General features: G+C 41.7%; 1 protein-coding gene across 1 annotated transcript in view; it reads right to left on the reverse strand.

Annotated features, from left to right (window-relative positions):
- The window catches only part of VPS53 (VPS53 subunit of GARP complex), a 338,297-nt gene that overhangs the window by 226,707 nt on the left and 94,382 nt on the right, over positions 1-17,208 (reverse strand). Inside the window, exons 5-7 of the mRNA XM_075336305.1 lie at positions 12,543-12,629; positions 11,859-11,974; positions 8,063-8,182 (exon numbers count right to left, since the gene is read on the reverse strand). Coding sequence (XP_075192420.1) covers positions 8,063-8,182; positions 11,859-11,974; positions 12,543-12,629 — 323 coding nt within the window. The remainder of the gene's footprint in view (positions 1-8,062; positions 8,183-11,858; positions 11,975-12,542; positions 12,630-17,208) is intronic.

Genomic DNA, 17,208 nt, shown 5'->3' on the forward strand with positions numbered 1-17,208 from the left:
GCCAGTAGCGACACTGCTGAAACAGTGCCTGCACTGGAGGTGAGCATAGGTGTAATGATTTTACTTGGGGGTAAACAGTGATTGAGAAGGATCGGAGTAGTGGACAACACCTTTAAGCAAAGTATGTGGAAAGAACAGTAATTGTTATCATGGTTATGATTAAGAGGCGCACGCCTCGAAACACGTAAACCGGTGTTTCTGGGGCCAGTTTGCTGTGGTTTTTTCACCTGCCATCCATGTGTGTTTTAGTACAATTTTTCCAATAAAAGAAGTTTTTTCTCCATATGTGCTGGAATAAAGTTTTTCTTGGATTGCCTTGGACAGATGCTGTGCACTTGGAGGAACAGGTGAGCTGAATGCCTTTGATTTTTTTGGTATGTGGAAATAACAGTAAGACAGAAGAAACTTTATAAAATATATGATAAAGGAAATATGCTTCTTTCAACCCTTATGAACTACTTCTTATTTCCCCTGCCTACTGAACTCATTTACTGTAAATGAGGAAAAAAGAAACATGGCTGATTTCTAGTAAATAATTTCTCACTCCATTGATGGATTCACAGCCACAGTGCTCAATACCGCATATGTGCTGTTTTTGCTGCTTCTAAGAGTGTGCTACAGTGAGACAAGAGAGCAGGAATCCATTACGTTTCTGTATACAGTATGTGAGAGACATCATAGCTGTTAGTCTCCAATCTTATGCTTTGGAGAAACAGAGACTTAGAGATGGAGCATGCAGAGGGGAAAACTGGTGAACAATTCAGGTGACATGTCAGAAATAATGCTATTACTCAAGTATATTTAAATATCCTTATTGCGCTATATATAGACCGAAAGAATTATCCATTACTCAAGTATAAACACAACAATTCATTCTTAAAGTCACCTTAAAAGGCATTAGCAGCCTAAACTCAAAAATTATACATTTTATCTAACTTACAGAGGGGTTCGTGCAGATACAGTGGGTACGGAAAATATTCAGACCCCTTTAAATGTTTCACTCTGTTTCATTGCAGCCATTTGTAAATTCAAAAAAAGTTCATTTTTTTCTCATTAATGTACACACAGAAAAAAACAGAAATGTAGAATTTTTTGCAAATTTATTAAACAAGAAAAACTGAAATATCGCGTGGACATCCCTTATTTACTACATTTCATGGGTAAAAACTGATAAAACTAGTGTTGTGTATTTCCTTCCAGTTTCTCTTTATAAATTGAAGAAAAAAAAATGGAAAATAAAATATTCCCATTTACAATGCAGTATTGCGAGAGGTGAAATTTTGCTCCCACAACCTCAATTGTAAAAGTGTAAAAACATTGTATTTGCCATTGTTATAGTGCATCAAAGCAAAAAAAAAAAAATCTCAGGAAAAAACATTTCCATTACAAATTAAAAGTGAGTACTAAGTGCACAAGACTGTGTCCTCAAATAAAACCCGGCCAGTGAAAACATTAGCTTAAGAGTATCGCAACCTGGAATTCAACTTCTAGAACAAGTAAGAAAAATCGGATTTTTTCCTGCCTTTCACATCTTTTTCCCTCAAGCATTCAAGTAAAAGTAGAAGTTCTAAAACCACAAGTTCTTTTTGCTTAGCCTACCAGAAATTTTAGACAGGGACTGGCAGCGCAGAATAAAAAAAAGAGGCTGAGGCAGCCGGTCTTTACTGACTTGTGGTGCAGTTGTTATGTCTCATTGAAAATACTTTCCAGGCCATTTCAATTATTTGCTATGCCCATTTAACCTTTTCAGGATACAGATTGAGTTGAAAAACACACTACAGTTACTCCATTGAAAACAGCAGGTATTTATAAACAAATCAACTTTGTAGAACAAGTTATGAATATAGCAAGTTTTATTCAGCTTTCAAATACAATGCCTTCTTGTACAAAACAGGAGAAACATTAGATTAAGGCCTAAGCCACACGGCGAGAAAATTGGTGCTAGTGGAGTGCGATAAATCATCACATTCCACTAGGACCAATATTAGCCTGTGTGTCAGCACCCATGAGCGATTATTTTCTCATGCCTAATCGGACCGAGAAAACAATCGCAGCATGCTGCGACTGTAATGCGAGACTCTTTTCTCTCGCACCCATTCAAGTGAATGGGGCGAGAGAAAAATCGCACTGCACTCGCAGTACACCGGTGTACCGTGCATGCAGAGCGACAATTACAATAGCCGGCTACGGAGGAGAGAGGGAGATAAATCCCTCCCTCCCCTCCTCAGAGCCGGCCCGCTCCCGCAGCTGAGGTCCGCTCGCACAGTCGGACCGCTGTCGCAGGGATACTAGCATGACACTCGGCTCTGCTGTGCTGCCAGCACGAGCAGAGTGTCATGTGAGCATCGCAATAGTGCCCCGTGTGGCCCTAACCTAACCCCTTCCCCCCCCACCTTACTGATCAGGACAAATTTTACAATTCTGACCAGTGTTAATTTATGATGAAATAACTCTGGAAGGCTTCAAGGTTTCCAAGAGATTTTGAGATTGCTTTTTTGTTACATGTTGTACATCATAACAGTGGTGAATTGTATTAAACATTTTTAAAAAAAAAAAATGAAAAATTCGCCATTTTCAAACTTCAAATTTTTATGTCCTTAAGCCAGATAATTTTATCAAACAAAATCATTATTAAATAACATTTACCACGTCTACTTTGTAACAGCATCCTTTTTGAAACATTTTATTTCCCTTGGAATTAGAAAGATTAAAAGTTTAAAAAACTTCACCCCCCAACGTGCTGAAAACCTCATTCAATGAGTTTATTAACCCTTTGAGTGCTTCACAAGAATTAAAGCTATGTGGAAGGAAAAAGTGAAAGTTACCTTTTTGGATGAAAAATTTTGTTAAGCCCCAAATTTTGCATATTCACAAAAGCAAAAGGAGAAAATGGACCATACAGTTTGTTGTGCAATTTCTCTTGAGTACGCTGACACGTCTTATGTGGTGGAAAAGTACTATTTGGGCACATGACAGGGCTCAGAAAGGAAGGCGTGCCATTTGAATTTTGTAATGCAAAATTGACTGAAATACTATATATACTCAAGTATAAGCAGAGTTTTCCAGACCATTTTTGTTATGCTGAAAACGCCCCCTCAACTTATACTCAAGTGAGGGTCCCGCAAAAAAATTCTCACCTGTCCGCTGTTCCGGCGGTGCCCTCTTACCTGCTTCTTGCGGACTACAGGCACAGTAGACCCTTTGGTGATTGTGACCAATGCAGGGACAGCCAGTGTTTTTTTCAGTGATCTACTTCACTTGAATGCTTTGTGGCAACTTCTCTATCTCCTTAAGTGTAAATACCAATATGGGCTTTACTGGCCATGTCAGCTTGATCCAAGAGTGTTTATCATATCTCATCTCACTCCCTATATTTTTTTTCTGCCATATCTAGCCCTTTGCTCTTCTCTTTTCCCAGATTTGAAAGGTTTAAAATATGATATTGAAAAATGTTTTTTTTTAAATAAAATAAAAAAGGATTTAAAATCGGATATATAAGTATTTTGACATGGATAATCAAAGAAAGTACAGCAGCCTCAACAGGTCCACATAATCTCCGTTAAGTAGATAGACAGAGAGCCCAGGAGATTGCGCAGATATCGTATCATTGACACCAATTTGTCAAGAACAGCACTCAGATTCCAAATCTTTAGGACAATTACACGTCAATGACCAATGATTAATGGACGAGGCTGCGGCTGTTTCCACTACTAGACCAATTATTAGGGCGCTCACAGTGAGAATATACTATATATACACGACAGATTCCAAAGCATAGTGTGTGTGTGTGTGTATACATACATACATTATATTATATACACATATATATCCACACACACACATACAGTATATATACACATACATATACACACACACACACACACAGACATACATACCATGTTTTTCCAAAAATAAGCCCTCCCCCAAAAATAAGCCCTCCCTCAAAAATAAGCCCTAGCAGGGATTTTCAGCATTTTCGGAGCAAGGCTTAAATATAAGCCCTCCCCCGACAATAAGCCCTAGTTCAGTAAGTTCAGTAATGAAGTGTCCGTGCAGCTAAAAAAAGATAAAGATACTGCAGGACACTTCATTACAGAAAGCGGACACCCCAAAATCACTCACCCGATGCGGAGTGTCAGGACCTGCTGTGATCGCACCCCTGCACAAATCCGATCTCACCCGCACACATCAGCTCTCACCGGCACAAATCAGCTTTCACCCGAACACATCAGATAACATAGCTGCACACATCCAATCAAACACACACACACACACACACACTCCGATCGCACACACAAACATCCGATCTCACACACACATTGCAGCACACACACTCACCACATCCAGCGACACAGAGCGCGTGTGTGTGTGTCAGCGTGTGTGTGTGTGTCAGCGTGCGTGTGTGTCAGCGTGTGTGTCAGCGTGTGTGTCAGCGTGTGTGTGTGTGTCAGCGTGTGTCTCTGTGTCAGCGTCAGCAAGCAGCAGGGGAAAACGGCGTGCAGCAACCACTGGAGATCACAGGAAGGATCTGGGAGCCACGCAGTCGTCCGGGTCTGGTAAGTATGAGTCTCCTGGGAGGTCTGCTTTTTTGGGGGGGTAAACTTACTCCCAACATGTTTCTCCAAAAATAAGACCTCCTCCAAAAATAAGCCCTAGTGCTTTTTTTTGGGGGGTAAAAAAAAGTATAAGATAGTCTAATTTTTGGAAAAACATGATATATAAACATACACACACACACACACACACACACACACACACACACCTCGGTACAGTGACTGCCAACTCCACAATAACAAAAAGAACTACTAGCTGCTACTACCAATCGCTTTCCAGGCCAATTGGACACACTTCACAGATAGAGTATGGCTTTGGAGATACAGTTTATAGAGCAAAAGGAATAAAGCTATTACATTTTATATATTTAATCAAAAAGTAGGCAATGTTTATAAAAATATACAATAGATGCTACAAAAGGTGAACAAAACAATACAGCATATGCCATTAGATAAAATAAAAGGGATACACAAAGAAAATTACTAAACCTGCTATCACTGCAATGGTATTAGATTTATGGAGGGAAGGAACGTAGAACAATCCCACATGGTAATGTAACATGCTGACATTTAACAAGGAGTCAATTTAAATGTCTGTATTTATTAACAGTCACTCTCACATAGCTCCCCTTGGTGACCTCATGTGGGGACTGTTTGTGGGATGTGCTCTGCCCTTCAGAATTTTAGGAGATCCCCAATTTTCAGGATACCTATGCCCCTGGAGATCCCAGGTGGAAGATTTTGTGGTCATGTTTCTTATCACGATTATATCTTTTTATAAAGATGAAACATGATGTTTATTACCATCCATCTGTCCAATATTAATTTGGGGCTGATGCTCCGGTCTCACCATTATGTAAAAATGTGCGTTATGTTCGTCATTTTGTCACAACGTTGAAAATATCTACCATAACTGTAGGATCTATGCAAACTTTAATATTCATGTCTGTACACCAGAAACAGAGTGTCTACGAAAGATGCTTTGATGAAAAGAAGCTTATCCCTGGGAAGGCAGTTCTCCTCCTCTGTGTAAACGAATCTCTTGCGGTCTCTTTCTCAAGCATTCCTATGCTGTATTTACCTGTCCACACCAAAAGGTCCTAGCGGAACAGGGGCCAGATGTAGTGTTAGAGACCAGAGAAATGTATTATGAATTTTATAATTTCTCTATGACCATCCATTTATATGGAATCTGTCATCAGTTTTTGCAATATAATCTGAGGACAGCATGAAGTAGGGGCTAAGACACCAATATCAGTGATATGTCACTTATTAGGCTGCATGCTGTTTCAATTCAATGGATGTTTTAACAGCAGGAGATTATCACTATCTGGCTATCTGCCTCCTGTTAGACCTAGTCCAACCATGCCCCTAGCACTGATTAGCAGCTTAGTATCAATATATACAAAAAGCTGTGGGGTTGGCGGGTTCACTTTCTAAGCTCTGCTGCATGTTACATCTAAAAACTCTTAGTTTATTGGGTGCTGCAGTTGTGATAAAGTACGGTAAGTGATACAGTGCTGTGGTCAGAGTCTTAGCCCAAACATCATGCTGCTCTCAGATGAGGTAGCATAAACCAGGAGAAAGAATCCACCTGAAAAAGATGATGTGCCTACATACACTTAGAAACCACAGGAGGGTTCAGCTGAGTATTCCTTTGTATGAAAGACTTTGGAAAAATAGCTGTTGCCTGACAACTATATACTATGTATGGTGGGTGACAGGTGACTTAAGAAGATCAGCCTATTACTTCCAGCCTTCTTTTCACTTTTATAAATTCTAAAGCAACTGGCTGCAGCAGGAGCCTCCCCCTCTGTTCAGTCTGCACTAGGAGGTGGAGATTGTAAACGTCTGATCCCGACCATCTTTAAAATGTAACTAAAGAGTAGATGGAAACTATGATTTCTGCATAACTGGTCAGGAGTATGTTAAAAAAAAAACCCAACAATAAAAAACTGGTGTATTTTCATATTTCCTTTTAACACAAATTTCTAAGTTCAGGTTTTCTTTTAAGACATCTACAGGTACTATACGTTTTCATTATTAAATTTCCTCTTTTTGAAAAATTAAAGAAAAAAATAGGAAAAATCAAGTATTTTCTGAACAAAATTGGCATACATCCAAATTGCTTAAAATTAATGAACCGATTTAGAACTAAAGTGTGTAAAACTTATTAATTTTAACACAAAGATAATACAAATTTGCACATCCTGATAGATTCCATTAGACTTAATTTGATGATGGTAAATCTTGCCGGAAGGCTCATTTTTAATTTACAGAATTTAACGGATGATCTTCCCAAGTCTTGAGTTTTATGTCTGGTTTATATAAAATGTATTTTATATATGTAGAACTAATATGGAAGTACCCAATTTTAGCTGTTGTCACTGAAGGAAATTAGAAGCAACTGCCCGTGTGTCTATTTATTCTGGCTTGCACAAAATAGATTTCCTTATTCTGAACACTGGAGATGTAAGCAATGAACAGGGTGTGCCTTTCATTTCCGTACAAATCCCGATTCCTATCATAACCAGATGGAACGGTTATCGAAATGTAAACATCAGGAAGGAGGCTCAGCAAAGATACAACTAAAAATATCAGAGCTAAACTATCCTTCATGTTTCCCATTGACATTTCAAAAGAGAGATGGCATCAGCACCCTCATCTATCCTGGAGCGATCAATGCCTGAGAAACCTTAAAATTGCTCCATGCTTCCAAATGTTTCCACTGATAAGAAAGAGACAGAGGACATACGATGGAAATGTATAATTGATTGTGAGCCGTGTGGAGGTGGCCTGAAAGGAGATTACATTAAATGGCAATAGGGAGGCTTAACCAATCTTCTAGAAATACACTGGGGACAAATAACAGAGTAGGAAAATCTACAACATAATTGACCACAACAATTGCCTACAAAGGACTTTAAAGGCAAGTGGCTTAGTATTCTGACTTTAGCGGTTACTAAGTAAAGTTGATAACAGTTTGTATATATGTGCTGTTATGTTCAAATTACGGGGACATTTTGGGGAAATATGTGTTATAAAATACATCATAACCATCAGCTCTAGCCTCAATATCTGAATCAGGGCAGCCCTTATTAGGTTTTCCCCCTTTTTCTTAAAGAGGATCTATGATCATGTCAAAAGTGGGCAGTTTTTGCACTTATCGTTTTCCCATTGTTCCCTTGAGTGTTTAGTTTTTTACTTTCTGTAAATCTGACATATGGTTCCAGAAAAAGGAGCCTTTTTTTGTGGACTTTATCAAGGGTGGTGGCTCACCGGGCTCTCTCGGGGGCGGGGCGGTGGGGGGGGGGTTGTCTTTAGGCAGTGCTGCATAATCACCCTGTGAGCCATGCCCCATTATTACCCAAAAAGTGATTATTTTCTCTTATTCACACTGGCCAATCGTTTTTACCACTGCTCACAAAAAAGTGAATATTAACAAAAATCAGCCAATGTAATTGAATCTGTAGGTTACGGTTTGATATCACGTTAGCTAGGAGACTTACCTTTCTGAGAGTTGTCGAATCTGTGGTATACCCATATACTTTTGAAAGTGCTCCAGCACATTTACCACTCCTTGGAGAAGGTTGGCAACCTCGCCATATTGCCTTTTTCTTGTCATAGCTCTTATAAAAGGAAAAAAAAAGTATTTCATTCATGCATAAAACATAGCTAATTAAGCATCTTGGTAGATACACATATTGCATATAAATAGTGCTCAGCCAAAATCATTGAACGGAATAACACTGATTATCTCTTGACCATGTCACATATTAGGGAAGGTTCACACTTATACAGTGCTCTATGCTGAGCACTATATGTCAGTGTTTCCTTCACAATCCCAGAAAAACTGTAATCTGACGGAAACCAAGATATTGCCACTATGGAGCTGATGGCCACCATCCCTACAATAGTTATTTTCTTCCAGCGTGCACAAAGACAACCATTTTTTGTGCATTTCTAACGAAAATTAATACTGCCCGGACGGATGCCATACTGATCATAGTCCATAGTGACTCCACCAGATCCATTCAAGTGAATGGCTGTGCAGAGGTTCCCGTTAGAATATAATTTTTGGGGGATATTAACGGAAACCTCAAATAATGCTCAGCGTAGATCATATAAGTCAAAAGTAAGCATTAGGCAGAAAATGAACAGTCAGTTCTTGAAGTAGATGTGTGAAAAGCAAAAAAAAAAAAAATGGGCACGTGTAAGGATCAGTATGACACTGATAATCAACAAATTATGTTAACTAGACAACGCGTTCGGTAATGGCCAAAATAATGAGTTTTGAGGAAACAGGGTTATGGGTACCAAGGCTCAAAGGTGTAGGAAGAAAGGATAGCCCATCCAGTCCAATACCACATGAGAGCAGGAAAAGGCAGCAAAAACTGCTGGCCATGCTAGACAACGCATCGCAGCTTCCTACATACAGTAGTGGCCAAAAGTGATGGCACCTTTGAAATTATTCCAGAAAATTAAGTATTTTTTTTCCCAGAAAATTATTGCAATTACGCATTGTTATACTCGTTTATTTCCTATGCGTGAATTGGAACAACACAAAAAAAAAAAAAAAAGACAGCGAAAAGAAGAACATTGGACATAATTTCACACAAAACCCCGAAAATGGGCCAGACAAAAATGTTTGCAACTTTCCAAAATCGTGGGTAAACAACTTTTTTTCAAGCATTTGATGGTACTACGAATTCACTTGTGGCAAGTAACAGATGTGGGCAATATGAAAATCACACCTGAAATCAGATAAAGGGGAGAAGTTGACTCAATCTATGCATTGTGTCTGTGTGTTTCACATGAAGCATGGAGAACAGAAAGAGAAGAGAATTGTCTGAGGACTTGAGAACTAAAATCTTGAGAACCACAATCTCAAGATTACAAGTCCATCTCCAGAGATCTTGAGGTTCATTTGTCCATGGTGCACAACATAATCGAGAAGTTAACAGTCCCATGGCACTATAGCTAATCTCCTGGACGTGAACGGCAGAGAAAAATTGATGACAAGTAGTAACTCAGGATAGTCCGGATGGTGGATAAGTAGCCACAATCAAAATTCCAAGAAATTCAAGCTGTGTATTAGTGTCAATGAAAACTATCCGTCAATATTTGAATTAAATGAATAACACTATGGCAGGAGACCCAGGAAGACCCCACTGCAGACAAAGAGCAATTAAAAATCAAAATTCCACCTCGATGCCGGAGGACGCAGGAACACTGTTGTTCGTCGTTCCCGGGGTGTCACACGTAGCGATGTGTGCTGCCTCAGGAACGACGAACAACTTGCGTCCAGAACGAGCAACGATATTTGGATAATGAACGACGTGTCACCAATCAACGATTTTGTGAGTATTTGGGATCGTTAGCGGTCGCTCGTGTCACACGCAACGGCGTTGCTAACGAGGCCGGATGTGCGTCACAAATTCCGTGACCCCAGTGATATCTCGTTAGCGATGTCGTTGCGTGTAACGGGGCCTTTAGTCCAACAGCCACGTTGGTTATCTGAGGTTACTGGATTGGATCCTTGAGAGGTGCCTCCTACTTCTTTTTATAAGCTAGTTTGGCACAATGTCACATTCGCATCACCTCATGATGAAGACGTCATGCTGGGCCGACTAATGAAAAAAGTCACAAATGCCAGGATATAAGCGGCAGATCTCAGAGGGTTCCCGTCTAACAATCACAGATTACTGGCCTGTGATTGTTAGACATTGATTCACACCAATTATAAATGGCCTCTTTCAGCAGAAAACTATTCCATACCCCACTTCAGAAATCATTCAGTAATGGTTTGAGGAACATGAAAAATAGTTCAAGGTGTTCAATTGGCCTTGAAATTCCCCAAATCTGAATGTGATTGAACATTTATAGAGTAAGGAGAAAAAAAAAATTCTGATCCATGAAGAACCCATATTTAAACTTGTAAGCGTGCATGTCCACCAGGGCTGTGGAGTCGGAGTCGGAGTCGTGGAGTCGGAGTCGGAGTCGGAGCTCATTTTGGTGGAGTCGGAGTCGGAGTCGGAGTCGGTATAAAATGCACCGACTCCGACTCCTAAAATATATAATAAATTGGGGACAGGAGTGCAATGCAGAATGTGCTGAATATTTTACTAAATAACAACATTTAGTATAATGCTTATATTTAAGTGAAAAATTTATTGTAGTACAATGTGAACATCAGACATTTAATTGTTTTTATGATACAATAATCAAGATATTTGGATAGAACATAAAATATTTATTGGAATACAACTTTAGAACACAAAAAAACTAATAAATTGTAAATATGTAATATATATAATATATATATATATATACAGTGTATATACACACACACAAGATATATATGTAATCTACTGTATATTACATAGTGTATTACATATTTACAATTTATTACAGTTTTTTGTGTTCTAAAGTTGTATTCCAATAAATATATTTTATGTTCTATCCAAATATCTTGATTATTGTATCATAAAAATTATTAAATGTCTGATGTTCACATACACATATTCATGTACTACAATAAATTTTTCACCTAACTATAAGCAATATATGTAGGAGTCGGAGTCGGAGCCGGAGTCGGAGTCGGAGCCGGAGTCGGAGTCGGTGCAAGAGAATTTGAGGAGTCGGAGTCGGAGTCGGAGTCGAAGGTTTGGCTTACCGACTCCACAGCCCTGATGTCCACGATCAGTGTTTGCAGCGTTTTGGACGTAGCATGCTTCAGCTGCGTCCAAAATGCTGTGTTGTACAGTACAAGCATATTGGACGGGATTTCTGGGCTTGTTTTTCGGCAGCAAACACTGACCTACGGTGCATCATTCCATACCGTACCATGTCAATTGTTTGCTGCGAATTCGCAAGTGTTCTCGGTAGAAAGAACACAAGCAGGAGACCACAGCGCACTGAACCTTGATCATGGGTACAAGCAGCTGCGGTCTCCTGCAATCTCCTGTGGAGGAGACTCGCGGCCCCGCAGGCCAGGACCCGCTGTGTCCAGGACGCAGTGAGTCCTGATCATGGGAACATACCCTTAGATTACAAGCTTCTGCTGCTAACTCCTTAGTGCCAGACTCCACAGCACACCTTCAGAGATCTTGGCAAGTCATAGATGTTTTAGCTGCACAATGGGGACATGCACACTATCAGACAGGTGGTCCTGATGTTACGGCAGTATCTAGAAAGCTAAGTGGAACTACAGAAAACTGTTGTGTAGAGCAAAGGGAGAACCTGCAACTGAAATTTAAGTGGTCACAAGAATATCAGTGAAGTCAGCACAGCTAACAAGCTTACTCCAATGAGTCAACTCCTCCAGCCAGCATGTGTAGATGGTTCAGTGTTGTAATTGATGTGGTCAAATGGCGCTTGGCATGATCCAACTGCTTAATATCCCGTGTGATTTCTTTCACCTTGGAAGAGGAATACAATGTTGGTTAATGATGGAATTTGCAATTGAAAATGAGAGTAATTTAATTTTAAACCTAAATTGTCACTAATTATGGTACAATTTCTAAGAGGCAGTTACACCCTGGAGTAATAAAGCACTCTCTAGGTGACAGATGGCATGCAAGTATCCCATATTACGCCTAACCTAATTATGACAATATCTTTGCCAGGTTCCATACTGGAAATAAAGATTCATAGTTTTCCAAACTTTGCTTCAAACTGTTCAGTTTACTCATAATCGGTCTTGTTTTGTACAAAGAAAAGCAGGCTAATTACTGAATTTTAGAAGGTAATATTACATGCTTCATCAAATAAAGTCCAATTCTACAGTGCTGACATATATATATATCTATATACCGTATATATATATTGTACATGGTGTCATGTACATGGTGTACATGCAGATATAGTATATACATACAAACCCATATAGTATATTTTTAAGCTGTCTGTTGGAGCTTTCAGAGGAGATCCTATATGAAACCATCTTGATGTATAGTGCTATTAACATCTAACGAACAGTCTATTTACCATTTGCTCAGACTTCTCAGCTTTGTCCTTGATGTCTTTGATCTTGCCGAACAGTTGCTGTATAGCTTTCTGAGCCTCTTCCAAAGCCTGAGAATGAAAAGCAAAGATCATCAGCAATTCATCAATTCTATGTAAAGATGACAGTATTTATTATTTAAGATGCAAATTCGGAACAATGTATTTAATCCAGCCAGCGTCCACTTGAATCATGTTACTCATATAGCGTATAAATGTAAATAAAGCCTTGTGTATATAACTTTTCACTTGAACATTTTATATATACAATATTGTGCACTTCTAAACACTTTCTTAATCTAGAATTTATGATAATAAACAAGATAAAAGAAGAACAATTTGTTCTTGCCAAGCAAATTCCATCATTCTCTAAAATACTATCTATATAAATATCTGCATTTTGGTTTCTCATGTTCAAACATAGATCATCCATCGATGGAAGAGAACTTGATATCTTAACCACTGCTCTTCATGAGAACAAAATTACACATGTACTATTTATATATACATATATATATATATATATACATATATATATATATATATATATATATTATATATTATATATACACATATACATACACAGTACAGACCAAAAGTTTGGACACACCTTCTAATCTCTAGAAGAACTGTTAAGAGGAGACTTTGTGCAGCAGGCCTTCATGGTAAAATAGCTGCTAGGAAACCACTGCTAAGGACAGGCAACAAGCAGAAGAGACTTGTTTGGGCTAAGGAACACAAGAAATGGACATTAGACCAGTGCAGATCTGTGCTTTGGTCTCATAAGTCCAAATTTCAGATCTTTGGATCCAACCACCGTGCCTTTGTAGAAAAGGTGAACGGATGGACTCTACATGCCTGGTTCCCACCGTGACGCATGGAGGAGGAGGTGTGATGGTGTGGGGGTGCTTTGCTGGTGACACTGTTGGGGATTTATTCAAAATGGAAGGCATACTGAACCAGCATGGCTTCCACAGCATCTTGCAGCGGCATGCTATTCCATCCGATTTGCGTTTAACTGGACCATCACTTATTTTTCAACAGGACAATGACCCAAAACACACTTCCAGGCTGTGTAAGGGCTATTTGACTAAGAAGGAGAGAGATGGGGTGCTACGCCAGATGATCTGGTCTCCAGTCACCAGACCTGAACCCAATCGAGATGATTTGGGGTGAGCTGGACCGCAGAGTGAAGACAAAAGGGCCAACAAGTGCTAAGCATCTCTGGGAAATCCTTTAAGACTGTTGGAAGACCACTTACGATGACTACCTCTTGAAGCTCATCAAGAGAATGCCAAGAGTGTGCAAAGAAGTAATCAAAGCAAAAGGTGGCTACTTTGGAGAACCTAGAATATAAGACATATTTTCAGTTGCTTCACACTTTTAAGTATTTCATTCTACATGTATTAATTCATAATTTTGATGCCTTCAATGTGAATCTACAATTTTCAGAGTCCTGAAAATAAAGAAAACTCTCTGAATGAGAAGGTGTGTCCAAACTTTTGGTCTGTACTGTATCTATCTATATATATCTATATATATATATCTCTATATATATATATATATATATATATATATATATATATATATATATATATATACATACATATCTATATATATATATATATCTATATATATATATATATCTATATATATCTATATATATATATATATATATATATATATATATATATATATATATATATATATACACACACACACACACACACACACACACACAGTATACACACATACTGTATATGTGTGTGTGTGTATATATATATATATATATATATATATATATACATACACATACATACACACACATACATGCATACACACATAGAAAAAAACAGTCGCACTCTGCAATAGCACAAAAATACACAACCTAATGAAGAAATTGGAGGTATTTAGAATATCAGAATGGCCATTATAATATTAGCCCAGCACCCCTTCACGGCACCCTCCTTTGTTGGGTCCTACTCTATACTACATCTTTTTGGGCTTCTTAAAAACCTACACAAGATCAGCAGGTGACCACAAGAGGCTAATGAACATGGTGGGGGTCGGAGTGCAGAGTAAGTCAGACAGGGCATCACTCCATATTAAATATAAGGAAAAAGAATGAAACCAGGGATTCCCAGCCGGTCTCCCATGCCGGTACTTGCCTGACTTCAAACTGGACTGGCAAAACCTCCCAATGTGCATCATGAACAGATACACAGCTATTCACATTGGGAGGTGCTGCCAGCCCAGTTTGAAGTCAGGCAAGTACCGGCAAGGGAGACAGGCTGGGAATCCCTGGTTTTATTCTTTTTTCATATATATATATATATATATATATATATATATATATATATATAATCATGTATCATATAGTCAACTGCTCTGTGTAACTCTGCCCCCACCACTGATTAGCAGCGGTCTGGCCACTTTCTGTGTACACAGTACATTATTAATCCGTGGTGTGGGCTTGGTTATACAGAGCTCAGCATTTTGAACACTAGATCTGTAGCAGAGAAAACATTGATTGTATCAAAATGAAAGCAAGCTGACCAGCAAGTGACATTGGTGGCATCAGGGTCTCAGCCACTATATCATGCTGCTCTCAGATTGCAAAGCAAAAACCTGACAAAAGATTCCTTTTAAAAAGTACCTCCAGATGTGCAGAAAAAAAAATGATTATTGTGTTTATAATGCTCTTTCTTAATCATTTTCATTAACAGTTTTGGCCTCAATACCTGCCTGGACAGGTTAAGGTCCATATTGTCTCCCAGGTTTCCATCTCTAGCACTGCAGTATAACCATACCTCCCAACTTTTAAAGAAGGAAAAGAGGGACAAAGTTTGCGGCGCGCACAGCGCGCCGCGGCAAATTTTTAGGCCACGCCCCCTAACCACACCCATTTCACAGTCACGCCCATATCCACTCCCCATCCACACCCATTCAGCATGGACACACAGGCAGCCGGCGGGCCTCCAGCACGGACACGCAGGCAGCCGGCGGGCCTCCAGCACGGACACGCAGGCAGCCGGCGGGGCCTCCAGCACGGACACGCAGGCAGCCGGCGGGGCCTCCAGCACGGACACGCAGGCAGCCGGCGGGGCCTCCAGCACGGACACGCAGGCAGCCGGCGGGGCCTCCAGCACGGACACGCAGGCAGCCGGCGGGCCTCCAGCACGGACACGCAGGCAGCCGGCGGGCCTCCAGCACGGACACGCAGGCAGCCGGCGGGCCTCCAGCACGGACACGCAGGCAGCCGGCGGGCCTCCAGCACGGACACGCAGGCAGCCGGCGGGGCCTCCAGCACGGACACGCAGGCAGCCGGCGGGGCCTCCAGCACGGACACGCAGGCAGCCGGCGGGGCCTCCAGCACGGACACGCAGGCAGCCGGCGGGGCCTCCAGCACGGACACGCAGGCAGCCGGCGGGGCCTCCAGCACGGACACGCAGGCAGCCGGCGGGCCTCCAGCACGGACACGGCGGCCGGTCGCCTTCACAGACAGGCGGCTGGCCGCCCGCCTTCACAGACAGGCGGCGGGCCGCCCGCACAGAGAGGCGGCCAGCCGCCCGCCTTCACAGACAGGCGGCGGGCCGCCCGCACAGAGAGGCGGCCAGCCGCCCGCACAGAGAGGCGGCGGGCCGCCCGCACAATGAGGCGGCGGGCCGCCCGCACAGACAGGCAGCGGGGGGCGCCCGGACAGACAGGCAGCGGGCCGCCGCACAGAGAGGCGCGGGCCGACTGCACAAAGAGGCGGCCTGAACAGAGAGGCAGCCGGTCGCCTTCACAGACAGGCGGCCGGCCGCCCGCACAGACAGGCGGCAGGCGGCCGGCCGACCGCACAGACAGGCGGCCGGCCGACCGCACAGACAGGCGGCCGGCCGACCGCACAGACAGGCGGCCGGCCGACCGCACAGACAGGCGGCCGGCCGACCGCACAGACAGGCTCCGGCCGGGGGTGAGGGGGGAGGGAGGGAAATCAGCGCTGGGGAGATTAGTTTACTGTACCAGCAGCAGCACAGGCAGCGCTCCTCTCTATGCCACGTCTACTAGGATGGTAGGAGGGAAAAGCAGGGAGGCGGAGAGAGAGTGGGTGGGCGGAGCCCGGGAGCCGGTCGTCCAGCCCGTGGCAACGGGACAAACAACGTAAAGCGTGAAAGTCCCGCTGTATCCGGGACGGTTGGGAGGTATGCAGCATGTTAGAATGTGTATATAAGATCCCACTGGTGGTGGCCGCAGCTTATAGGCCCCAAATCTGGTGACAGGTTCCCTTTAAAGTGAACCTGTCAGGTGCAATATGCACTCAGAGCCAGGAGCAGTTCTGGGTACATATTGCTAATCCCTGCCTAACCGTCCCTGTATACACTAGCATAGATAAAGAGATCAAGAACAAATATTTTTAAAGATCTTATATCTTATGCTAATGAGCGCGAGGACTAGTCACAAGGGCGTTACTTCACTTGGCTAGTCGGCTCGCATAGCATGTTAGCATGTTATTACGCCCCTGTGTGAGTACTAACACGCTATGTGAGCCGACCTGCCAAGTGAAGTAACGCCCTTGGGACTAGTCCCCGCGCTAATTAGCATAAGATATAAGCTCTTTAAAAATACTTTTTCTATAGATGCCTTTATCTATGCTAGTGTATACAGG

This window comes from Anomaloglossus baeobatrachus, chromosome 2, assembly GCF_048569485.1.
Source record: "Anomaloglossus baeobatrachus isolate aAnoBae1 chromosome 2, aAnoBae1.hap1, whole genome shotgun sequence".
Taxonomy (NCBI): Eukaryota; Metazoa; Chordata; class Amphibia; order Anura; family Aromobatidae; genus Anomaloglossus; species Anomaloglossus baeobatrachus.